The 27095-nt window shown below is 35.7% G+C and overlaps 2 protein-coding genes across 2 annotated transcripts; both read left to right on the top strand.

The window, feature by feature from the left end:
* The first annotated feature begins 411 nt into the window (after positions 1-411).
* On the top strand, positions 412-1005 carry LOC108344002 (uncharacterized). The gene has a single exon (XM_017582464.1). The coding sequence runs from the start codon at positions 412-414 to the stop codon at positions 1003-1005; it is 594 nt and encodes a 197-aa protein (XP_017437953.1).
* A 9109-nt stretch (positions 1006-10114) lies between these two features.
* Positions 10115-12975, top strand: LOC108345173 (probable pectinesterase/pectinesterase inhibitor 41). Its single transcript, XM_017583756.2, has 2 exons — positions 10115-11140; positions 12175-12975. The coding sequence occupies exons 1-2, from the start codon at positions 10135-10137 to the stop codon at positions 12864-12866; spliced, it is 1698 nt and encodes a 565-aa protein (XP_017439245.1). The 5' UTR covers positions 10115-10134; the 3' UTR covers positions 12867-12975.
* The last annotated feature ends 14120 nt before the right edge of the window (positions 12976-27095 follow it).

Genomic DNA, 27095 nt, shown 5'->3' with positions numbered 1-27095 from the left:
GCCAACATTTGGCCAATTTTGTAGTAGAACTACCACAAGCACCCCTTGTCGGTTGAATGGAATTTATATGTGGATGGAGTATCCAGAAGGACGGGTGGGGGCGCCGGGGTTGGTTTGGAAGGGCCGGACGGTTTTCTGCTGATGTACTCCCTCATATTCAGGTTTAAAGCGTCCAACAATCAGGTGGAGTATGAAGCTTTGATAGCAGGCCTTGAGTTGGCTCGCGATATGGGAGCACGCAGATTAAGTTGCCGAACAGATTCCCAACTGGTCGTAGGGAAAATGAATGGCAATTTTCAGGTGAAGGAAGACCACCTCCTCAAATATTTCCACAAGGTCAGCGTCTTGATCAAAGAATTCGAGCAAGTTGATATCAAGCACATCCCATGCGAGAAAAAAACCTGAGCGGACATGTTCAAACTTAGTAGTGGGAAGGAAAAGGGGCAACTAACGACTGTCATCCGACAGATGCTACCAGAGCCCTCAATAGAGTGTTTGACCATTAGTGGCACCGACGCAGAAGATTGGCTGATCGAAATTCGCAAATTAATGCAAGAACCGGATACCGGACATCCCATTCGACCAGGTGATGCCTGCAAGATTGCGCGGTACGTTCTTGTTGGAGATGATCTATACAAGAGAGGATTTTTCACTCCTCTTCTCAAGTGCCTAGCTCGCCCGGAGGCATTGTACGTATTAGACAAACTCCACAACGGCATTTGTGGTTTTCATACCGGCCAGCGTACCTTGAAGGCACGCGTCATTCAAGCCGGTTATTATTGGCCGACGATGGAGGAAGATGCTAAAAGTCTTGTTCAGAAATGCGAAGGATGCCAAGCCTATGCTAATATCCACAAAGCCCCGCCCAGCAAATTACACGCAATGGTCTCACCTTGGTCGTTCACCCAATGGGGGAATGGACATTGTGGGACCCCCTCTTGGACGAGCGAAGAAGAAGTTCATTTTGGTCGCCATCGATTATTTCACGAACTGGGTAGAGGCTGAGGCCCTCGCCACAATAACCGCCCAACAGGTGCAAAAATTTGTGTGGAAGATAATATGCCGATTTGGCCTTCCACAGATGGTGGTTACAGACAACGGCATGCAGTTTGACGACAAGAAGCTGGGATTATTTTAACAAGGTCTGGGGATAAAACCCGTCACAAGCTCAGTAGAGCACCCCTAGATGAATGACCAAGCAGAGGCCGTAAATAAGATAATAGTGGCCGAACTAAAGAAAAGGTTGGGAAACAAGAAAGGTGGATTGGTATAAGAACTCCCGGAAGTCTTGTGGGCGTATAGATGCACCCCGCATGGGACGACCAGTGACATGTCTTTCAATCTAACATATGGTACTAAAGCCATGTTACTAGTCGAGCTGGGAGAACCCTCCTTACGGCGACAGTTGGAAGACCTCTGGATCAATAATGAGGAGCTCAAGGTTGAATTGGACACCCTGGATGAGCGACAAGACCGCTCGGTCTTGCGTGCAGAAGCATGCAGACGAGTTGTGGAAAGGAAGTACAACACCAAAGTACGGCCTAGGAGCTTCAAAGAAGGTGACTTAGTCTGAAGGAAAACAGGAGATGCCCGAAGAACGGCCACCCACGGAAAGCTCGCCGCAAAATGGCAGGGGCCATTTAGAGTGGCCGAAGACCTTGAAAACGGGGCCTAGCGTCTGGCCAAGCCAAACGGCCAGCCTATCCCAAACACGTGGAATGCTTCACATTTGAAATTTTATTTTAGTTAAAATTACTGTTGTAATATGTTCTCCCTCTTTAGAAGGTAATACAATGATCAGGATTTTAACTATACGCATTTCACTTAGCATCAACGCATTACCAATGGACCAGCAATAGAAAGAATTTACAGGAGTTATCCATTCACTAAGCCGGGAGGTGAACGACGAGTTCATTAAAGAACCACTACCACTCGGTCCGCCAAAGAAAATTGAGTTCTTAAGTGAACCATTCACTAAGTCGGGCAGTGAACGACGAGTTCATTAAAGAACCGCTACAGCCCGGTCCGTAAAGAAAGATTGAGTTCTTAAGTGAACAATTCACTAAGTCGGGCGGTGAACGACGAGTTCATTAAAGAACCACTGCCGCCCGGTCCGTAAAGAAAGATCGAGTTCTTAAATGAACCATTCACTAAGCTGGGCGATGAACGGCGAGTTCATTAAAGAACCACTACCGCCCGGTCCGTAGAAAAGACCAAGCTCTTAAGTGAACCATTCACTTAGTTGGGCGTAAACAGTAAATTCATTAAAATTATCCACCGTCCTAACTGGGACGGTGGAGCACAAAATGATAAATAAACTTAGACCATATTCTGGTTTCATTGACGAACGATCATTAATGAATTACAATAACAATAGACATAAACATAAAATTGTATTACAAAATAGAAAGGGATGTACATCAAATTGTATCAACTGGTCGGCAAGAAAACGACAAAACCTGTTTGACTCCGATTGAAATCATCACCATAAAACAAAAAGAACAAACAAGTTACCCTCCCCTCACTTAAAGCTATCTACTGTTTTCCGTCCTCATCAGCCACACGCCCTTCCGCCTCAGCAGCTTCCTCCTCGGCCGCCCCAACGTCATCACCGGAGGAGCCCATTATGGGAAGTAGATTCCCATCATACACATCCTTCGAGATGTCAAAGCCGGAGGCCAAAGGGTCTCCTCCCAAGAGATAGGCTGCTTGGCGAAGGGCCTTGTTGAATTCCTCTTCATGTTCGATTTGCACGTTGGAGTTCAAAGTACTGATCGCCTCATTCGCCTTGACCAATTTCGCGGTCAAGCTCTCGTGTTGGGTCGACAAATCTTTTTCTCTCTTCCTCAGCAGCCTCACCTCCACCTTCAAATGACCGACCGCTTCCACCAGCTGATTGCCCTTCACCCGACTATCCTTCAACTGTTGAACAACTGTCCCTAGCTCTCGATTCGCCTCGTCCAACTTCTTCTGCAACTCAGATTACTGCTCCCCATATCCATTATGTTCAAGAGTAAGGGCTTCCAATTGGGCCCGGAGATCTTCGACGACCTTCTTCTCTTCGGCCAACTCAGCTTGAACATCCCCAACGCCACGCTGGTCGGCAAACTCGTGGAGGTACCAAGTGAGCACAGCTTCCCTGGTTGCAAACTCCAGGGCGACATTAGTGATGTCCTTTTCAGACAAAGGTTCCACCACCGCCCTCCGAGAGGAGCTCATACGACAATCGACCCGATCCCTAATGGCGAAGGTCGGACCAAAAAGACCGCCCAGAATAGGACGACTTCTCTTTGAGGAGGACTTCTCCCCTTCTTTGGATTTTCTTCTCTTTTCCGGAGGGACATTTGGGACCGACTCCCCGCCCGTGGATGCCAAGTCCATAATAGGAATCGGTTGAGCAATCTCCTCTACAGCCGTTGATGGGTCGGCTTCACCATTGAGCGAGATTGGGCGGCCGTAGCATGGCTGGAACCGGCCGAGCGAGGATCCCTAGCTTTCGAGCTAACTATCCCCTTGTGCTTCGCCGAAGGCACGTAGCTAGTCTTGTGAGGGGTCGGGAGAGACATAACTCCTGAAAAGAAAACAAAAATTTAGCTAAGTTAATATCAAAATGACACACAGCTAATGGCAAACGCCATACCGAACGCCATCTGATCAAAATCCTCATGGCCAAGGCATTCAACCAAACCGCGGGCAAGGATACGGTAGGGCAAGGCGCTAATCATCTTAACAGCGTCTACTTCGGTGAGGGTCATAATGCCGATCGGTGTAACATTTAACTTCTGAGGATCCCTTGTCCAATAAAAGGGGACAAGAGAACGCCTGCCTCGTCATAAAATTTGGATCAACCAATCTCTTTAATTATTACTTTGAAGTATCTCTTGTTGAAGTTCTTGAAAGACTCTGAGTACGGCTTGAACAACCAACAGTCTCGAATGGAGGTTAGGGACACCCAACCGGTTTTTGCGAGCAGTCGGACATGGTAGTAATGAAGAAAAACGGATACGGTTGGAGTGATCCCTAGAGCGGAACACATGGCCACGAAAGCTTGCAGGCAAGCCAATCCGTTCGGGTGCAATTGGGAAGGAGCAACGTTTAACTTCCAAAGCACGGTTGATTCGAATGAAGTAAAAGGTACCTGGACGAACATCTGGTTGAATAAATAAGTATATACAAAGAAAAAATCTTCAATGCTGGATTCCTTCCCGTGAAAAACCCGTTCGTTAGGGTGACTAACGCCAGTCGAATCAAACAAGAGTCTTCCCCGTCCTGCACCACAAACAAACGATTGACCCACCACTCCAGCTCCTCCCGGGTCCTATAGTCTAACACGTACAAGCCCACATCATGCGAGGCCCATCCGTACCCATCAATAAATGCCCAACCACCCTCCGGTTTGGCCCGCTCGACATCGATCTCAACCCCTCCCTGAAGAAGGAAAAGTGAAACCCTGTTTATGACCCTCTCACCACTGAACACTGGGGAGTTTGGTTCCGACCCCCTCTCTCGGTCAGTCCTGTCAAGAAAGGACGACGACACGGAGTTGGGGGAGGAAGACCCATTGCCGACAGATGAGTCGCCGTCGTCCCTTCCCACTGACCCCTCAGAGGAACTCCCACTAATGATAACCATTTATTAGTTACCTTGGAAAAAGAATGTTGTCGGACGGTATGTATGAAAGGAAAAAGAGAAGTGTGAAAGTGATGACACCCCACACACCTATTTATAGCAAAATTTTCGAAATCGTTAGTTCATCGCAGCCGTTGAAATCTTCCACGATCAACGACCCAGATCGAACGACACTCCGATTACCCGAGGATAACAGCTTGCAATAACGCGCCACGTGTCTTTCCTGCCAAAGCCCAATTCAAAACTTACCGACCGGTTTTAAACCCAACGACAATTGATTCTCTAGGGCTTGGGGGGCCTGGTGTACTGGAGGATCCACCGGGCGGTATCCCCATCCAGTACGCGCCAGTAATGGGGCAGGCGACCACAAAATGGTAAGTGGGAGATTAAGATAAAACGATGATTATGAGTGATTGGGTTGCTATTGGGCCTTGATTAAGGTCTCGTTAATCTATGGCCCACAACCGAAACTATAAATACAGGTCAAAGGTAAAGGGATTCATTAATTACACATTTATTACAACACTTAAATTACCGATCGGACAATCACTGACTTTGGCATCGGAGCACCTTTAACAGGTACACCTCCGGTCGATGCACAGGAAATTGGACGAAGCTTGACCAGACGGAGAGAACGAGAAGAGCATAGACTGGACAACGTTTGGAGGAAATTGTGTAGGAATTAGATGACTCGAAAAAAGTTTTCAATCAAGTTTTCCAAGAAAAAAGTATTTTCATGTGGAAAACTAAGTTTCTTGAATTCAAATAAATAATTATTATAAAATACATCGATATAAATTAAATACTATAATAATAATAATGTAATAAAACAAAATATTTTTTAATTTGAAAAAATACATATGAATAGTTTTATCCATTAACTAACATTTGAGGCGAGTCTTCAAAACACACCAACTTTTAATTTCCATTAAATATTTTTCTGTCGAATCCAATTAAAACTAAAATTTATTTCGAAACTAAAATTCACTTTAACTTCATTGAAACTAAAATTCGAGCATACACTTATTAATCCATAAACATCATAATTCGAAGATTATTTATTCTTCTTAAAGCATATTTAAGAAAATTCTTCATGAAAATGCACCCCTTCGTTTAAATTAAAAATAATACTGGAACTTCGCTACCTCTTCCATGGTATATAAAGTAGGAAATGAAAATACTGTGGCGCAAATTCCAAGCATTGATTGATAGTGTACATGACACTGATTCATTCATCAACCTCGTTTATGTCAATATTTTTTTATAGGAGTGCGATACGTTGACAACGCAAATTTGACAATATTTTGACAATTATATGTGTCAGTGTTGTATTGGGTTATTTTGAATATATTATTTTTAAGAAAATCTGATTTGAAAAAGAGTTCAGGGTTTCAGATTTCATTATTCTGAAAGCAGTCTTCTTCGTTCAACACTCTCTCCTCTCTCAATTTTAGGATTTTCAGTTTCATTTGAACTTCTCTCTCTCCATTTTGTGCATTTCTCTCTCGACGTTCAGCAATCTCTCTCGACGCTCAGCAATCTCCATCGTCGCTGGCCCCGTTCGAAGTCTCTCTTTCTCTATCAAGTTCGTGATTTCGACGATCTACGTTCACTGATCTCCGTCGTTGGTTTGTTCAAAGTGTCTCCTTCGGTGTCGATTGTGTCGAAGTTTTGAGCTTTTTTTGTGCAATGGGTTTATCCGCTGACATAGGTTCTTTGAACAAGATATGTACTTTTTTCCTTTTTCGTATTCGTATTTTGGGGTTGGGCTTTTGCTTTTGGCTTTTTTTGATTATTTTGGTGGTTTTTGTTGGTATTCGTATTTTGTTAACCAAAAATATTTTTTTCTGCAGTTGTTTGTTCGTCATTCATTGAGAGGTGAGGTCCTGCACCATTGACACAGGACATATGCACTTGTAATCGATTACTAGGACCCTGTAATCGCTTACTAGGGAAAAAAAATCCCTTTTGTATTGAAAGTTGACAAGAACTACCCAAGCTTGGCTTAAGCACACCCAGGGTTGTTTTGGAGTCCTTATCACTGTGTTTTCCGGATGGATCACCTTGTTGGTGATGGTTCAAGGTGTCCACAACAAGAAATGTGAAGTTTGGTCAGTCCTATGTGTAGAGAAGACCAACTAAGGGTGTTTATAGGTTGACAAGTGAGGTCCTGCACCATTGACACCAGATAGATGCACTTGTAATCGATTACTGGGACCGTGTAATCGCTTACTAGGGAAAAATTCCCCTTTTGTAATGAAAGTTGACAAGAACTACCCAGGCCTGACTTAAGCACTCCCCAGGGTGGTTATTTTGGAGTCCTTTTGACTGTGTTTTGAAGGTTTTCTGGATGGATCATTATTGAAATACTTCAAGTTGGAATACTTCAATATTAAACAAATAAAAAAGGAATAATGAAGGGTATTGAGTAATGAAAAATTATAACAATATTAAAAATCACATACATTAATAGGAAAATGTAACAACATTTCATCAAACCACAAGTTTTGAAATTAAAAAGTACATAACAGTATTAGAAAACGTACATAACAATTCATCATACATTGGTGCACTAAATACCACTCATGACCATTAAACTCACTCAGCCATCTAAAATAACAAACATGAAACAATACCTTGAAATGAAACTCATTTATGAAGCTTAGAAAAACGTTATTTTGGGGAAATTAATTTCACCTAGTACAATGGTCTAAAATTTATGAGTTAATAGTCATTCGAAAGCTCTTTGAGTCTAGATGCCAACAAAACAATAACCAACTCATTTAGAGTTCGGTAGAGAAAGTTAAGAGCAAAAACAGCAACAAAGGTCAGAAAAACACAGTTGGGGAGTGTTGTTCATCCAGTTGGGGAGTATAGTTGAAGTTTCTGTACAAATGACCATTTTTCCTCTGGTAATTGATTACAAGACCCCTGTAATCGATTACCAGGGCAGAAAATGGCCAGAGATGCATATGGAGCTCATCTAACTTACATGAAAATGGCTAGAGGAAAAATGATCATTTGTACAAAAACTTCAACTATACTTCCAAGCTAGATGAACACTACTCCCCATGGTGGTTATTGCTCCATTTTTGTTGAATTTTTCAACTTTTAAGATGGGTGAGTGAGTTCAATGTTATTGGATGTGCTCCCTGCACCAATAATGAGGTTAAGTCATTGATTTCTTCCAAAAAAATGTCCATTTAGGTGGTTTTGTCCAACTGAGGTGAGGTGCATGACCATTATTGCAACACCCCTTCTCGGAGTCTCATAGGAAAAATTTTCATTTTATCAATAAAGAAATATGCCATCTAATGTTGTTACAATACAAAAATTTTAAAAGACATTTTCAATAAATAATAGATCTATCAACAAGAGGGAAAGATATACATATAAGATAACATGTTGTCAACTTTTTCTTTGCTGACTATTTTAATCATAACTTTTTCCACAGACCTCCAAATGATGTGATTCTTTTTTGTTAGAAAATAGACTCAAATATCTTTCCAATGACTACTAATTTATAATTTTTGGACATCTGAGTAGGTGCAGTTAATTCCTTAAAGTTAACGTTTTATATATTTCTACCACCTCTGACCTTTGCTGGTTGTGTTGCTCATAACTTTCTCCACCGAACTCCAAATGAGTTGATTCTTGTTTTGTGGAATGTAGACTCAAAGATATTTTAAATTATTACTAACTCATAATTTTTAAACCACTTTAGTAGATGTAGTTAATTTTCCAAAAACAACGTTTTTCTAAGCTTCCTAAATGAGTTTACTTTCAAGTTATTGTCTCATGTTTCTTATATTATTCTAATTTATTTTATTTCTTTATAAAATGTTCATAATTCAAGGTAAAATAGTAGTATAATTAAGGTGTGATGTGATTCTACTAGCATAAGCCAAACACTTATATGGACTTCACCTACCTTGGTTTAAACACCTATATGAACTATTTGTCCACAATTGAGTGGGGTAAATTGTGTTTTGATGGACTTGACACCATCAGCAACATGAGACATCCATGCAAAAACTGGAAAAAATCACCCATAAGGACACAAAAATAACCCTAGGGAGTCAAGTTCTCCCAACTGGGGAGTACAGTTGAAGTTTGTGTACAAATGACCCTTTTTCCTTTGGTAATTGATTACAGGGGTCTTGTAATCAATTACCGGAGGAAAAATGGTCATTTGTACAGAAACTTCAACTATACTCCCAAGCTAGATGAGCACTACTCCCCATGGTGGTTATTGCTCTTGTTTGTGACTTTTTGCATATCTTGTGAATGGGTGACTGAGTTCCATGTGAATGGATGTATTCGCCAAGCGTTTCATTTACTTTTCAAACAAACTCAATTACTACATTTTCCTCAAATTCCATTTCTCACCAAACAAAGCTCAAACCTTGGAGAAAGGAGACACCTTTACTCGTTGATGGAGAGCGCGAGAGAGGCAAAGAGGTGGAATGCTACAAAGCTGATGGAGCAACGTTAAGGGAGGTCACCTTCGAGCTCACAATGGATGGATGAGAAAGCAAGGACAAATCGCGAGAGAGAAAGGGAAAATAACGCGACACAAACAAAAAGAGAGGGAGGAAGAGAGGGGAAAATGCGGCAGAGAAAAGCGAGAATGGTAATGGGACCAAGTTCTTTAACAATGGAAAAAGGAAAAGCGAGACAGATAGATGAGGGAGACAGAGTGAGAACTTTTGTGGAGAGAAAATGAGAGCTTTCGCGAGAGGAAAAAGATACAAAGCATGAAGATCTTCTCAAATAAAACCGTAAAACCCTTTTTCATTCCAAAAATTTTCTCATGTAACATTATTGGTTTTTAAAAAAACATTTAAAAGAGTCAATCCAGTCCCCCACGTGGTGTCAAAATATAGTTGTTAAAGAAACATTTTCCTTTTTTATAACAGCAGCACCCGGTAAAAGTTAATTGGATTTGTGTGAGATTAGGTTGAAGACAACTCCGTTGACAGAGGAAAAAGGTTTTTGACTATTATGTATACATCAGCTAAAGAATAGACGCGTAAAAGAAAAACAACTATATTAAAGTGGCAATGGGCGATTATATATTACCACAAAATTTAATGGATATATATTTTTTAATATTTTCTCTTTTATATAAATGTCAAACAGTATACGTGGGACAATTTTGTGAATCCTTATAAGATATATACCATGCGTGAAATCTCATTGATGTCCCAAAATAATAACTTGTGAGTGCAAATGTACTTGCCAAGCATATTCCTTTTCCCACTTTTTCAAACTTGCAAAGACTGGTCTATGATCTCCAACTTTGCACTGCAATTGCACTAACACCCAATTGCCCAACAATATATGCATTCATACGTACATGTAAAAAGCTAAATGCATCACACAATCTTTCTATTTAGAAAACCACCACCTTTCCTATATAAATACCAACGATTGAACTCAATTTCCATCTCACACTCAGCTCTTCCAAACTACCCAACTCTTACTCTAACATATCAAGTCCCAATGGCAAATAAATTACGTAATTCTCTCCCCAAAACATCACCATTTCTCAACCTTTTCATACCCTTGTTATTCATCTCCCTGGTTTTCGCAGAAACCCCACCAACCACTTCTGTATCTCCCGTAACCATATGCAAATCCACCCCAGACCCATCTTATTGCAGTTCCGTCCTCCCTCCCCGAAACGCCAACGTTTACGACTATGGCCGTTTCTCAGTGAAAAAGTCTCTTTCACAAGCAACCAAGTTCTTGAACTTGGTTAACAGATACCTTCAACGCCGCTCTTCTCTTTCAACCTCCGCAATCCACGCGCTCCAAGATTGCCAAACCCTCGCCGAACTCAACGTCGACTTTCTCTCCAGTTCCTTCCAAACAGTCAACCGCACAACCACGCTCCTTCCCACTTCGCGAGCTGACGACATCCAAACCCTTCTAAGCGCCATTCTAACCAACCAACAAACCTGCTTGGAAGGCCTCCAAGCCACAGCCTCCGCTTGGCGTGTCAGCAACGGACTCTTCCTACCGCTTTCCAACGACACCAAGCTCTACACCGTCTCTCTCGCGCTCTTCACCAAGGGCTGGGTCCCCACCAACGCTAACGTCACCGCGTTTCAACCACCCGCCAAACACCGCGCCTTTCGAAACGGTCGTTTACCGCTCAAGATGTCCAGCAGAACACGCGCGATCTACAACTCCGTGAGTCGGAGAAAGCTCCTTCAGGGGAATGTGGGTGACGAGGTGAAAGTGAAGGACATCGTCACTGTCAGCAAAGATGGTAGCGGGAACTTCACCACCTTGAACGACGCCATTGCGGCGGCGCCCAACAAGTCTTCCTCTACATCGGGGTACTTCCTCATCTACGTCACTGCTGGTGTTTATGAGGAAAATGTGTCCATTGATAAGAAAAAGACATACCTGATGATGGTTGGAGATGGCATCAACAAGACAATTATTACAGGAAATCGAAGTGTTGTTGATGGCTGGACAACTTTCAAGTCCGCAACTTTTGGTACGTACCCTAGATTACATAACGACTATAAAAGAAAAATAAATGAAAAATGTTTTCTCAACAATTTTTTTTCAAAGTGATGGATTCGTTTTAAATATTTTTTTGAAATAAATTCAAAGAGACAAATAAAACAGTAACATACGACCTATTATAAAAAAGTTGTTATAAAAACTTATTAATAGTCTAAAATAAATACAAAACAAAGTATATATTATTTGATAAAATGATTATAAAAAAGTAAATTTTATATTTATTTAAAAAATAAAAAAATGGAAAATAATAGTACTAAATGAATATAAAAAATTTATGCTAAATACTTTTTAAAAAAAAATTATTAATAAAAACGATACACAAAAATTCTTACATTTGATACTATTTTCTTATTTTTTATTTTTTTCCTTTCTTAAAAATACAATTTTTTTATTATTTTACTTTTATAAAATGTATCAGATCAACATAAATATATCTCTTAGCATATTTGTCATGTCTCATGAATAAATATAATTTCATAAATATATTTAAAAACAATAGATTAAGCATGTGTGAAAGAATAAAAATAAATGTAAGATCGTAATTAATAATTATGAAAAAAAAATAATAGAACACACATATATATATATATATAATATATATATATATATATATTATATATATATATAATATATATATATATATATATATATATATATATTATATATATATATATATATTATATATATATATATATATATTATATATATATGTATATATATATATATATATTTATATATTTATTTAACATATATTATAAAAATTTATTTAGCATATATCCGAAAAATAAAATATTCACAAAATAATAAACTTTCATAATTTAAAAAAATAAAAATAAAAGAAAATAATATCAAATAAATATGAAAATTTTGTGTGTTATAAGTAAATTTTATTTTCGAAAAAAGAAACTAGCTTTTAGTTATATAATCATTAGACATGATGAGTTTCACCTAAAGAAATGAGGCATTATGACTGATATTATTACATTATGCACTTTTATGCAGCGGTGGTTGGAGCAGGATTTGTGGGTGTTAACATGACCATTCGCAACACTGCTGGAGCAGAGAAGCACCAAGCCGTAGCACTTCGTAACGGGGCAGATTTATCGACGTTTTACAGTTGCAGTTTCGAGGGGTACCAAGACACACTCTATGCGCATTCCCTGCGACAATTCTACAGGGAATGCGACATCTACGGCACCGTGGATTTCATATTCGGAAACGCGGCGACAGTTTTGCAAAACTGTAACCTTTATCCTCGTCTCCCAATGAATGGCCAATTCAACGCCATAACCGCACAAGGCCGAACCGATCCCAACCAAAACACCGGAATTTGTATCCAAAATTGTACGATTAGAGCAGCCGATGATTTGGCTGCGAACATAAACGCGGCTGAAACTTATCTGGGAAGGCCTTGGAAAAATTACTCAAGAACGGTTTACATGCAGAGTTTTATGGACAGCGTGATCGATCCAGGTGGGTGGCGTGCATGGGACGGTGATTTTGCTTTGAACACTTTGTATTATGCAGAGTTTAACAACACTGGACCTGGATCGACCACTGCAAACAGAGTCACATGGCCCGGTTACCACGTGATTAATGCCACCGATGCTGCTAATTTTACTGTCTCTAACTTCTTGCTCGGAGATAACTGGCTGCCCCAGACCACAGTGCCTTACGCAAGTAACTTCGTATAGATACATTCATTCGCCCATTCACTTTGTTCTACTTTTAAGCTTTACTTTATTTTTTTTCTTATGATTAAATAAGCGGGTGATCCTGTGTAACAAATACACCGTCCCTCCAATACAGCATTTTAATGTAAAACCTTCGTTGTTTTGAAAATATAGTGTTATAATTAATGTTCAAAGCAAATATTACATGTTTAATTATAACTCGTACACTCACTTCTAAACTAATTGCATAACAATTCCAACAACACTTTATTCTGTATTCAATCTGAAAAAAATGTGTTCTCTTACCAGTTTTGTTACTCGTCGAATATAAACAAAAGATAAAAAAGATATTATTTTTTTTTATATCTACTGTATCCATGATATTTGCATATATTTTCATGATAGGTGACACATATTTACACACTACAAATATAAAATGAACATAAAATAATAATTTATTGTATTTTTTTAAGAGAAAAAAAAATATTTTGACACATAAATCTTTTTACATTTATTTTGAATTACCATTTCTTATTTTTATTTCTTATTTTTATTTTTTATTTTTTAAAAAAATATAAAAATTCACTCTTTTATAATCATTTTATTCTTGTATTATATTTTAAATAAATGTAAAAATGTGTCAATTTACTATTACTCATAACAAAAATGAAAAAAATAGTATCAAATGGATGTAAAATATATGTGTATCAAAATATTATTTTAATTTTTATATTTTATTTTTTAAAATTTTAAATAAAATTATATAAAAACAAATATTTAATTAAATTTAGATAAAAAATCTTTAAATACAATTTAAATCAAATTATTCAACAAAGACCCCTTTACCTACTATTTTTTCCATTAAAAAAATCACATACTAAATTAATAATGGATCGTTTTTTTTTACTATCTTTTTAGCAGAGTGTTTTTATTCAAATTTCGCATTAAAATAAAAAAAATGAATATGCTTATTATTTAAAAGTATAATTTTATATATTATTCATAGTTATAACAACTAATATAACTAGTACAGTAAAGGAAGACGATAACGGTTATTTTCGTTTATACGTAGTGATTCTGCAACCGAGGTATATATAGGCGAGACAAAAAGGCTAAAAGGTGTGTACTTTTGTCTCGGTTCAAATCCAATCGAGGCAATAGAGGGTTCTTTTTTTTTCACCATTCGCCAGGTGAGTTGTTAACCCTTGGACGCAATCCATCAATGCCCACCGTTCCATCTCACAACACCATCATCAAAGATTCCCAACTGCGAAGAACAAAGAACGAGAACGGCGCGCTCCCACCACCACCTGCAGAGAATCAATCAAACACCACCACTCCTGCAGAAAATCAATCAAACATAAAACAACCCAATCAAAATCAGAAAAAGGGGACGAAAGGAAGCTTCCTCCTTTGCTGCGAATCAGAACGGAGAGAAGAAGAAGAGGAACGAGAACGACCACCGCGCCCTTGCGCCCCCGCTGCGTCGTGTCTCCGCCGCTCCTCCGTCGCGCCATTGATGATCCCTCCGCCACGCCTCCATCGGAACAGAGAACAGGAAGGAAGCCTCCCTCTCACCAATGATAGAAAATGGGAGAAAAGAGAGGAGGGCCATAACTTTTATCTTTGTTCGCAAAATTTAACCCTAAACACATGTTATTACCTTGGTTATTTTTTTAACCGAGACAATAAGGGTCTACGGCCTCAGTTCTATAAAGAACCGATGCCTAAACCCTCTTAAAAAAATAAAAAATAAAAATTTCAACTCTTTTATGTCTCGATTCTTTAAACAACTCAGGTAATAGACCTTTGCGATATTTACAAAAATTTCACCGTGCCAGTTTTAAGCATCGGTTCTTTTTGAACCAACGCATATATGTTTGCGATAATTACAAAAATGCCACCACGCCATTTTTTGCTTTGGTTACAACTAAACCGATGTCAAATGAGCGAGTTAAAATCCTTTTTTTTACTAATGTATATTTCTGGAAAATTACTCTACACTCTTTTTAATTATAAGATTATATAATTTCTTAATAAATATGGGAGAAGATTTTCATTATAAACAAAATCATAATAGCGTATATTTTTTAGGCTTAATATAATTGTTGGTCACTATTTTCGTCAACGTGGGACTTATTTTTTTTCGAATATTCAATGTAGTCTCATATATTATAATTTATGTTCAATTTGATCTTTTGACTAGCGACGTTTAAATCGTTAAAGGTTAAATGTCCACGTAACAATAAAAGGAAATGAGTTGTCACGAATGTCCCCACGTCATCACCATCTTCCCTAAGACAGAGCCCTAATTTACTTTCCACCAGCGCGTCACCGTGCACCACACTCATGCCATAATCTTCTTCACGACACCAGACCATCATGAGCTTCACCGTTACCAACCACACAAACCACCATAAATCAAACAAGAAACCCAATCTACAAAAGAAACCTTCCACTATGTTAGAATTAATGAGCTTTTTTTCTCAACAACAAGAGGGGGCTGAATTGGTGTTATATCAAAATAAACGCTTTTCAAATCTTTATCGCAAATTATATGCTTCTTTAAAACTTTCTTGGACAGTATGCAATATGCGTGCAATGTAACATTATGCTTAATCAATTAATGACAATATGTAATCGATTAATGCAGAGAGATAGGGAGAAGAAAAATCATACTCTGATTTTTATATACTGGTTGGGCCTCAATGCCTACATCCAGTGTCCTTCCAATCAACCTAAGATTGAAATCCAATTGCACTATGGAGATCTGAGTTTTTACAACAAGGCTTTTATAGCGACCAACCTGTCAAAATGTAAACAACCTCTCTAACTCACTAATCTAATATAGTCAATACAAAAACCTGCAGCAAGAACAATCCTCTCCTGCTGTCACCCCTTTGAGAACCCTCTCAAAGTACAAAGAACACCATGTTCTTCTTCTTGGCCGCACGCACAGGGAACCACAAATCAAATATTGTGAATCTTCTTCTCCTGGTCAAACAGCAAGCACCTTAGTTGTGCAGAACGATCAGTCTCTTCAATCCAGTCAAGTTTTGCTTCACAAGAATTCTTCAAGATCCTCTAATCTTTTACGTTCTTGATTCTTGGAGCTTCTGAGTAATCTGTAAGCTTTCTAAACTCAATAATAATCAGATATGAAAATCTTAGAATCAATTATTCTTACAGGAAACAATCAATGCGTCAATATATAGTTTAAGTCAATCCTGATGCAATTTAATCGATTAGCCAACTTATGTAATCGATTAAATTAAATAGGTGTAACAGAATTACAACCAACTTGGCTTCTTAATTGAATACGCAATTAATACAATTGATTTTCATTAAATGCTTAGTCAAACACATTTAAAACTATGACCGTTATAACAGTTAGACAAGCATAAGTCAATTTTCAAATCTTAACAGACTTAATTGAATACACAATCCATGTAATCGATTAGGCTTTAACACTTAGAAGATTTTTGAAAACTTTTCTTTCCAAAACTCATCACAACACATTTGAAAATTATATGTGCAATCACACGAGTTTTAATCGATTTACCAACTAACGTAATCGATTCAAAACTTGTTGTTTTGCCACAGTTTAAAACTCAAGTTGTCTGATGACCTTAATTGATTATCACAACACTGTAATCGATTATGTCATGCATATATGATTTTGAGCATGTGTTTTTTCTATTCCAAACATATATTGCACATACACAGATATGATCACTTTACAAACACAGTAGTATGCATTAGTCAATGCAATATGTAAAATGTGACAATCACAATATGTGCATATTTCACAATAAGTATAAACACATATAACACAGTACATACACATGTGTTTTTATTAACAATGTGTTGTCATCATCAAAAACCAATATGACAGAGATTTGGTTAAGCTATCACAGTACTCCCCCTATCAACACATTACAACGAATTAACACAAATTTCGTGAGCCCAAATTGTTATGCACCATGACAACCACCATCTACCATCTTGATCTTCTTCATCGCAAACTAGAGAACTTCAATTTCGCGAGAACCTTCAAAGTAAAACCCCAAAAATCACATAACTATTAAACCTGCAGAAAACCCATAAGTCTCAAATTGAACATCAACCCTAACTCACAAATCGCGCCTCTTTTGTGAAAACCTGCAAAATCCCAAATTGCACCACCATTGAACTCGTTGAACCTCCATTGAAGATGCAAAACCATCTGCAAGAAGCGAAACCCCCAAATCACTTTCCATTAAATCACAAAAATCTACAGAAATCAAAATCAACCACAACCTACAGAAATTAGGGTTGTTGATTTGGGGAAGATGGTGATGACGTGGCGAGATGATGATATGAGTCAGCCACTGTGAGCATTACTGTGTGACAGCTTATTCTATTTTTCTTACGTGGACTCTACGCCTTTAACGATTTAAACGTCGTCAGCAAAAAAGACCAAATTGAATATAAATTATGAACTTAGGGACTACATTGAACATTCGAAAAAATGAGTCTCACATTGAACAAAGTTGACGAAAATAGGGACCAACATTAGTATTAAGCCTAATTTTTATTATAAAATGTTAAATAATGTTTTATTAAGGAACAATAATTAAATAAATGAAACTATATTCAACCTATCTAATTTTAATTTTTATATTTGTTTTAAGCTATTTTTAAAAATAAAAACTGACCAAATTGAAATCCGGAGACTCTAATTTTTAACACCTTGGAGCAACTCCAGAACGTACAGAATGAAACACGTTGTTACACTACAAAAATATCTAATTTTATAAGAGATTAATTTTTGATGATTTGAAAAATCTCTATAAATTTCTAGCGATTATATTCAATGTTATAGTTATGTTTTTCTTTCCAAAAAGAAAATTTTAACAATTTATGTAGTAAATCATCGATAAGGGTTACAAACTTATACTAAATTATCCTATATTTGTTAAACAACACTTGTGACTTCTTCTTTAGTTGTTTCTCTTTTTCGTTGGTTTGTGCTTCTACACGTATTCTTCCTAAAGTTCACTTTTTCTTTGTCTTTGGTCTCGTCATCGTATCGTCGTTGTCGCTTGCACGTGTCTTCTATTCTTCGTTCATTTTGTTCGTCGTAGTTCGTCAAACCGTAATCCCTAAGTTCAGGTTTTCTTTGTCATTGTGTCATCGTTGATGAACATATCTTATGTTTTTTGTTTATTCTCTTCATGTTGTTGGGCATTGTCGCAATCCCTAAACCGGATTCATTGTTTTAATTCACCGTTAAGTTGTCTTCTCCCGCAATTCGTAATTCCATCGTGGCATGAACCTCAATTTCATTTCCCATCTTCCTATCCTCTTCTCACCACCTCTGAATAATCTCATAGAAGGGTGTCATTCGCATAAATGTTGTGTTCTCCTTGATGATTGAGGGCCGAAAGTGGTAAAGAGAGCACGAAATTCGAGTGGAGATGTTAATACAATCTCTTTACATTAATTGTATATGTGTTTAGTTCACAAAACTTATTTTAAAATAATTTTAGTGTTTTCAAGGATGATAAAGTGATAGATAAAAATAATGGCAAGTGAGAATAGTTGAAGCATGAAAACCAATGTAAAATGATGTTTTCATTCTTTTTTTTCTATCCCTTTTGAAGACTCTCAATTCTTCACTCTCTTTGCCTTTTCCTTTTGTTTCACTAACATGTCTTGTGGCTTGTATCATGGACTTTCCTAATTCAAGTCTATTATATATATATATATATATATATATATATATATATATATATATATTATAATATAAAAATATTGTCATAAAACATTTTATCCTTCTTAAACTGGTAGTGTTTTTTAACACCATTTGAAAACTAAGAAATACAATGGGACAAGTGATCTAAGATGAGAGGTTGATATCTATTACAAGTTTTAGATGCTAAGAAACTATTGTTGCAAAAAGAAAAGAAGTCATGTATTACAAATTTAGTATATATGCAATTGTTTTGGTTAAATCTATTTTGAAATTGTAAACTATTTGGTTCTTTATAAATCTGTTTTGAAATTATGCAATTGTTTTCTCTCAGTTTTACCCTTATTCTATTTTATTATAGCTAGTAAATATGGTACACAATTTCACTAGCCATTTATTAAACATTGTATGGAGAAAACAACTAAAGCATATGAATCCACAACATCATCATCTCAATCAAAAGAAATATTCAGTTCAGATTTGTATTGGCTCATGCTTTAGGAAGCAAGGAGTATTGTGGATGCGTTCATAGTCTAGGTTTGAGTCTTTGCTCATCTAAAGTCTTTGGAGTCAATGTTCGTTGTCATAGTGGATCATTTTAAGCTTTTCCTTCTTATGTTGGATTACACACTCAAATTAATGAATATGTTTATCAATATTTACTTGTTTAGTTCCTTTTATGATTAACCTTGTTAGCTACCATTTTTCTTACCTTTAAGTTAGTTTTTTCAATTACAGGTATTTTCATTAATATCACAAGTCAATGAAATGAAGGCAATGATGACATTTATGTTGCAAAATTATCAGAGTCAATTTTCTTCACAGTTTTTCATATTTCAACCATCACGAGTAATAATTGATAAATTTGCGAAATATTTTTTTAAAAATGTATTACTGACTAACTATTATTTTATATTATAGGTATCTGATCAAGGAATTGTACCAAACGATAAATGTAATGAAGAAGAGCAAAATTAATCATTATTATTGAAGATGTTTCTCTTTCATGTTTACCATTGAATAATGTTATTATTTTATGTTGAACACTTTATTGTATCAAAACATGTTTATTGTTTATTTTATATAATATTCATTTTCGGTTTCAATTTATTTGATTGTGTGTTTAGTTTATTAAAACATTTTTATCATAATCAAATAAATTAAATAATACCCAAAAAATTAATAATCTCATTTGCATTCCCAGCGGTTTTGGAACCGCATTAGTATCAACGGTTTTCCAAACCCTTGTATGTAATAACGGTTTCGTAACCCCTTCAAGTAGCGGTGGTTTTCTAAACCCCAGTAGATAGCAGTGGTTGCAAAATTTCAGTTAGTTTCGACGATTTTTTAAAACCTCTACAAATAACCATTATTAATAAAAACTTCTGCAAATAGCGACGATTTCCCAAAATCCCCATAAATCATAGTGGTTAGGGAAAAAATCGTCGGTAATATTTATCGACATTGTTTTTCCCAACAATTTTTGTATTCGCGGGAAATATATTTTTCAAGAGCTATCGATAATGTTAAAAATAACCCCCTAGTAAAATTCCATGTTTTTGTAGTGATACAATTGAATTAATTATATTGTATAATTAATTATTAAAATGAAAATAGAAAAATTAAAGAAAGAAAAAGAATGAAAGTTAAAAATGAGAAAGTAAAAGAAATTGTTCATATCCGACACAATAGGCATATCAAATAGTGTGACTCAATAATACCCTTTAAGCCCTTTAATTATGGAGTAGTCCAAACCTACACCTATTTGGATCATCTATACATATTATAACTAAATATCGATAGTTTGATATGTTGGTTATTATTTACCATTATGTTACTATTTATTATATTTTCATCATACTTCGTAGATAAGTAATATTCTAATAGAAACATAGGTTCACGGTCCATGTTGATCCTATAAATACAACTAATATTTTTAAAGGAATACTCACTTCATAAACAATTACTCTTACTATAATATCCTAACTCTATTATTAAGTCAAAGAGTCTTTTGCAGGTAAATCTCTATCTCTTTCAAGAGCAAGGAGGCCATTTCCAAACAAAAGGAGCAATCAAACCACTATTAAGACCTCGTAACTTGCCCACAAGTCCACACTCAAGATCCAGGTAAGAACATTGGTTCCAACCATGTTCCTCCAATAAAATGCTTCCCTAGCCTCACCTCTTTATGGTCACCACCCAAAGATCTACACAGCTCTCCCACAAGATGGAGGTCAAACAGGTGGCCACCCTTCAGCAAGAAGTACAAATGCTCATACAACAACAGGATGAACAACATAAACAACATGACACTGAGCTTAAGGCCTTACGCACCTAATAGAAAGCCAACCTACAAGAGCTCTAATAAAGAATGAATGGCCTCGAGAATATGTGACTATCCATTTAACCTCGTCATGACCTTCAAGAAGAGGATATTTGGAACTCCCGTAAGAGAGACAACTTTCTAGCTCAGGAAGAACGAAGCAGGTTAGCCGACCCTAGAACCGAAGGAACGCGAGAACGAACTTGCCACTTCATTTGTGATAAACACCAAGCTCACTAGAGTATATCAAACCCACATAGAACAAGGGAAGGCTTTGAATGCTCGCTGCAACCCAAATAGGAGCTCGACATGAACCGGTATTACACTAGAGAAGTAGAATCGGTGCATTGCACAAGATACCCCGATAGAAGGATAGATCGGCCAAATCGCTAAGCTGACCAAGGACGCACAACAAATCATCATCATGGGATCGACCACGTCATTAGATTCCACCCTTTCATGCCCGAAGTGGCCTATGCCTAGATCACCAACGGAGCTATTATCAATATCTAGAAATACGATAGGACAACTGATCCAACAATACACCTAATGGCTTACAAAATCCAGGTTAGTCTTTGCACTCTAGATGAACGAGTTTTCTGCAGGTTTTTCCCAACAACCTTGGATATGGACTAGCCTTAGAATTGCATTATACATTAGAACCATGCTCGGTTGATTCTTTCAACACGGTGTCGTGATCATGCACTCACTGATGTGTAGACTCCACTCTAGACCTTTCTTGGATTCCCTTTATACGGAGAGCTCAAGCAATATACATGTTGTGTCTCATTCATAGTGAGTCTATAGTAGTTTATGTTGGTGGCTCAATGAAGAGGGAGAATGGGAAAGGGGAGATTTCGATTTTCTAGTGGGTGGCTTGTGGAGAGAGAGAGAAATAATGGATGAGAAATTTGTCACTCTTTTTCTCGACAAATTTTATTGACAAAAAAATTCATCGATAAAAAAAATATTATTTAGCGACTAAAAATTCTATCGATAATGAAATATGTATTACCGATGGATTTGTTGACAGATTTTATCTACAAATAAATTCACCAGTAATTAAAATTTCAAAAATTTGTCAATAATTCAAATTTATCAACAAATATTTTTTTTTCTATAATATTTAGTCAACAATTTTCAAAAAAAAAATTGTAGTGTGAATTTCAATTTTAGATCAAATTTTAGAAAATACAAATATATTTAACCCTTACTAATATTTTATAAAATTATATAAATTTTAAAATATAGTTGTATAAAACTTTAACTTATTTTGTTAAAGTTTATTCTATGGAAAAACCAATTAGTTTGCTAAGGAACATATTTTGTTTCTATAGTTACATCCATTAGCATCATCGGTGTATAATCCAATTAAACCCTAAAGCTTATATAACACAAACGAATTAGTTGATAATTGTGAATCTCTTAGCAATAGTCTATAAAGTTAAAAAAATAAAAACTTAATTAATCTTTAAATTTAACTTTATACTTATTTTTTTGTCAGATTTAGAACGTTTATATTCTACACATTTAATATAATAAATAAAAAATATAAATCAATCATTTATTCTATTCATCTATAATAACTATTATGAGAAAAGAAATGATGAAAATTGTATATCTTATTCATTCATAAGGAGAGAGTACAATTTATATATATAGCTGTTTAAAATAATATAAAAATAGAATATAAATATAAAAATAGAATATAAATATATGAACAAATATGAACGTAAAATAAATTAAATCCAATATCCCCTCAAGCTGCAGCACACACACACATATATATATATATATATATATATATATATATATATATATATATATATATATATATATATATATATATATATATATATATATATATATATATATATATATATATATATATCCTTAATACTCAACTTGGACAACAAAGATTGAAATTGTGCTGGATGCAAAGCTTTAGTAAATGTCTGCAAGTTGTGGTGAAGTAGAAATGGGCAGAAGTTTAATTACACCAGCTTGAACTTTATCCCTTATGAGATGACAATCAATTTCAATATGCTTTGTCCTCTCATGCATGGTTGGATTCTGTGCAATTGGTATAGCAAATTGATTGTCACAAAATAGAGGAACTGGTTGTGGTAGAGGCTGTTTCAAATCATGGAGTAAATACAGAAGCCATTGAATTTCACATGTTGTGGAAGCTAAGGCTCTATATTCTGCTTCGGTTGATGATCTAGATATAGTCCCTTGCTTCTTGGATTTCCAGCTGATTAATGAATCACCATAGAACACATTAAAACCAGTCACAGACCTTCTAGTGTCAGGGCAAGCAACCCAATCATATTCACTAAAATCCTTGAGAGCATGTTCTGTGTTGGAGAGAAAGAATAATCCTTGTCCTGGATTATTCTTGATATATCTCAGGATCCTTATTGTTGTTGCATAGTGATCTTCCAAAGGATTGGAAAGAAATTGACTGAGAGTACTAACAGCGAAACATAAATCTGGTCTTGTGTTAGTTAGATATAGTAACCTGCCAAGAAGTCTTCTATAGGCATGCACATCTGAATATGGTTTCCCTTCTGTCTTGGAAAATTTTGTGCTTGACTGTGTGGGAGTAGAAACAGGTTGACATCCTAACAATCCTACATCTTCTAGTAACTCTAGAGCATACTTCCTTTCTGAAAAATTAATGCCCTATTGAGATCTTGCAATTTCTAAGCCCAGAAAATACTTGAGTTGGCCTAGTTCTTTAATCTTGAACTTTGCATTCAATAGAGCCTTCACAGTTTGAATTTCCTGGATGTCATCACCTGCCATGACTATATCATCTACATAAAAAAGTAAGATGGTAATATGAGCATAATCACTTTTGACAAAAAGTAAATAATCTAATTTTGATTGTATATAGCCCAAAGAGAGTAAAGTAGTTGTCAACTTGTAATTCCATTGTCTAGAGGCTTGTTTGAGTCCATATAAAGACTTCAACAACTTGCAAACTTGCCTTGGTTTTTCAGTTTTGTAGCTAAGAGGAAGAGACATGTATACTTCTTCATCTAGATCCCTATGTAAAAAGGCATTATTTACATTTGGTTGATGTAAATACCAATTTTTGGAAGCTGCTAAAGCCAGAACCAATCTTACTGTTGTGAGTTTGACAACAGTTGAAAAAGTCTCAAAGTAATCTAAGCCTTGTTGTTGTGTGTAGCCTTTGGCTACTAACCTTGCCTTATATCGTTCAATACTCCCATCAGTGTGCCTCTTTATTTTGTATACCCATTTACATCCGATAGGTTGCTTTCCATAAGGTAGATCAATCAAAACCCAAGTTTTGGTATTTTCTAAAGTTGCAATTTCTTGATCCATGGTATTTCTCCAACAATCATGTTTGATGGCTTGGTTATAGGTTTTAGGTTCACTAACTTGGGAAAGATTAAGGATATGATTTATGAATAGATGATAATGCATCATATGAAAGATATGAAGAGATAGGATATAAGGTATATGTAGATGACTGAGTGGCGGAAGAAGTAGATAACATGTTGCAATGATAGTCCTGCAGATAAGATGGTTTATGTTTTGGCCTGGTTGATTTCCTTTGTGGAATAGCAGTGGCAGGTTCAACAAAAATAGGTTGAGAAGAAAAAATAACAGGGTCGGGAACAATAGAGGGAGGAGATGTAGGTGGTAAAGAGGGTTGCTTAGTAAGAAAAGAGATGATGGAGATGAAACAATGTTGGTGACAAAATCCAAGGAATTTTGTGTATCAATAGGTGAGTGCTTGTCACTAGTAAGAAAAGGAAATATGTTTTCATAAAATACTACATTCCTTAATAGAAAAAATTCCCTAGAGTTGAAATCTAACAAAAGGTAGCCTTTCACTCCTTTTTTAAAACCAAGTAAAACACATTTTCTTGCACGCGGTTGAAATTTTGTTCTATGAGCTTCAAGATTTGAAGCATAGCAAAGTGAGCCAAAAACTCGTAAGTAATGTCAGGTTTAACATTGTGTAACAACTAAGATGGAGAAAAATATGCCAAAACTTTGGAAGGTAAAATATTAATGAGTTGCATAACATAATGAACAACAAAAGACTAGAAAATTATGGGCAAATGGGGTTGAAACATTAAAGATCTAGCAACATTGAGAATGTGTTGATGTTTTCTCTCAACGACTCCATTTTGTTGAGGTGTTTCAACACAAGATAATTGATCATTGCAAACTCATTACTATTATCTGATCTAACAGCTTTTACATCAATGCCAAATTGTGTTTTTATATAAGAAACAAAGCCAATAAGTTGTGATCTTGTATCTGATTTACTTGCCATCAATTTAATCCATGTGTATCTAGACATATCATCCACTATAGTTAAGAAATATTTGAAACCATCAACAAAAGAAGTATAGGACCCCAAATATCAACATGAATTAAATCAAAAGGAGCTTTTGAAACAATAGTACTTAATCGAAAAGGCAATTTTCTTTGCCTAGAATAGTGACAAGTATCACAGTGAGTGTATTTTGTATCAGGTAAAGTGGCATACATGTTGCGTAATTTGATATAACAAGAAGAAGAAGGATGCCCTAGTCTAGAGTTCCAAATATCTATAGAGTTATGTCTTATAGTAGAACAAGGAATAAAATTCTCAAGAGTAATAGAAGTTGGTGAACTAAGGGATGTGGATGCAGGAACTATCATGATATACAAGCCATCTCTTTCTTCAACTTTCCCAATCATCTGCAGGGTTGACTTGTCCTGTATTTCACATGAAAATTCAGAAATGGTAATTTTACAAGATAGAGATTTAGTTAACTTGTGGCCGAAAAAAGATTAACTAAAAAATTAGGAACAAAGAAGACATTATGTAAAGTAAGGTGTGGGCTAAGAGAAACTATGCCAGAAAAATGAGCAAATGAAGAGTTCTTGTTGGGTAGTGGTATTCTAATTGGTGAGATTATATGATAAAAAATAAAATGAGACAAACAACTGGATATATGATCAGTAGCACCTGTGTCTAGAATCCATTGGGAATAGATATTACCTTGATCCTAAGAAGAAGTGGAAACATTATGAGAACTCACTATACTGGTAGAATGTGTGACTGTGGGATTAGATTGAGGAAGAAGTGCCAATAGACCATGAATTTGCTCTTGAGAAAGTCCCAAAGTTGAGGAATGTGACTATACCTGAGAATTATTAGAAGAAGGAACAACCGTAGAAGCCATTGAATTTCACAACCTCAAATTGGACAAAATTTCACAACCCGAATCTCTGGAAACTCCTCCAGATTCCTAAAAAATCAATCCAGGGCTACGAGTGATTAAATCACCCAATTGTTTCTCATTGAAAACCCTAGAAAGAAAAGTCAAAAGATGAAACATAATTATGCGAAGGTAACAGAGGGAGGAGCCATATAAGGAGAATAAATTGTAGGAAAGTCAAGAACAAAAGGTAAAAGATGAAGATCTTGGCAGTAACAGAATTGGTTGCGGAAGAACGTGATCAAGAATTAATTTTCTTCTTATACCATGTTATGAAAAAAGAAAGAATAAAAGTTGTATATATTATTCAATGATAGACAGAGAATAGTTTATATATATAACTGTTTAAAACAATATAAAAATGAAATATAAATATAAAAACAGAATATAAATATATTAACAAATATTAACGTAAAATAAATTAAATCCAATAGTAACATGAAATATATGTCATATAATCAAATTATCAAAATTGAATCATGTACTAATATAGGATAATTGAATCAACAAATATATTTTTAAATAATATTAACCATTTTATTTTATTAATATTACAAAATAAAAATCAATTTCACTAGTATCAAATTACATTCAATCAAACTTAATTTTAATTCATTTAAAATAAAAAATAATAAAAATATTAATATACTTTGATATACATTTAAATGTCATTACCATTATTTATACCAAAATATATTTGTCTAGGAATTTTTTATTAGATTTAATTTTTTATATTATTTTATTATATTTATGAATTTCCATTTATGTTTTCAATAGCATAAACAAAGATCATGCCTTTCTCTTATCTTTTCATTTTAATAAATTATGGTAATGCCTAATCATGAGCTAAAAATGATATTGATCGGAAAAATATAGTGGATGAAGAAATATTTAAGTAGAATATTATGAATATGTCTAAATTCATTATCAATTATGACGTC

Source organism: Vigna angularis, chromosome 3 (genome assembly GCF_016808095.1).
Source record: "Vigna angularis cultivar LongXiaoDou No.4 chromosome 3, ASM1680809v1, whole genome shotgun sequence".
NCBI classification, from domain to species: domain Eukaryota; kingdom Viridiplantae; phylum Streptophyta; class Magnoliopsida; order Fabales; family Fabaceae; genus Vigna; species Vigna angularis.
This window is presented reverse-complemented; position numbering and strand designations above follow the sequence as displayed.

Bases quoted from the DNA above. Each gene is read 5' to 3' on its own strand.
- LOC108344002 (XM_017582464.1), top strand. From the start codon at position 412: ATGTTCAAACTTAGTAGTGGGAAGGAAAAGGGGCAACTAACGACTGTC.
- LOC108345173 (XM_017583756.2), top strand. From the start codon at position 10,135: ATGGCAAATAAATTACGTAATTCTCTCCCCAAAACATCACCATTTCTC. The intron at 11,141-12,174 runs GTACGTACCCTA...ACTTTTATGCAG, and splicing joins TTTCAAGTCCGCAACTTTTG to CGGTGGTTGGAGCAGGATTT.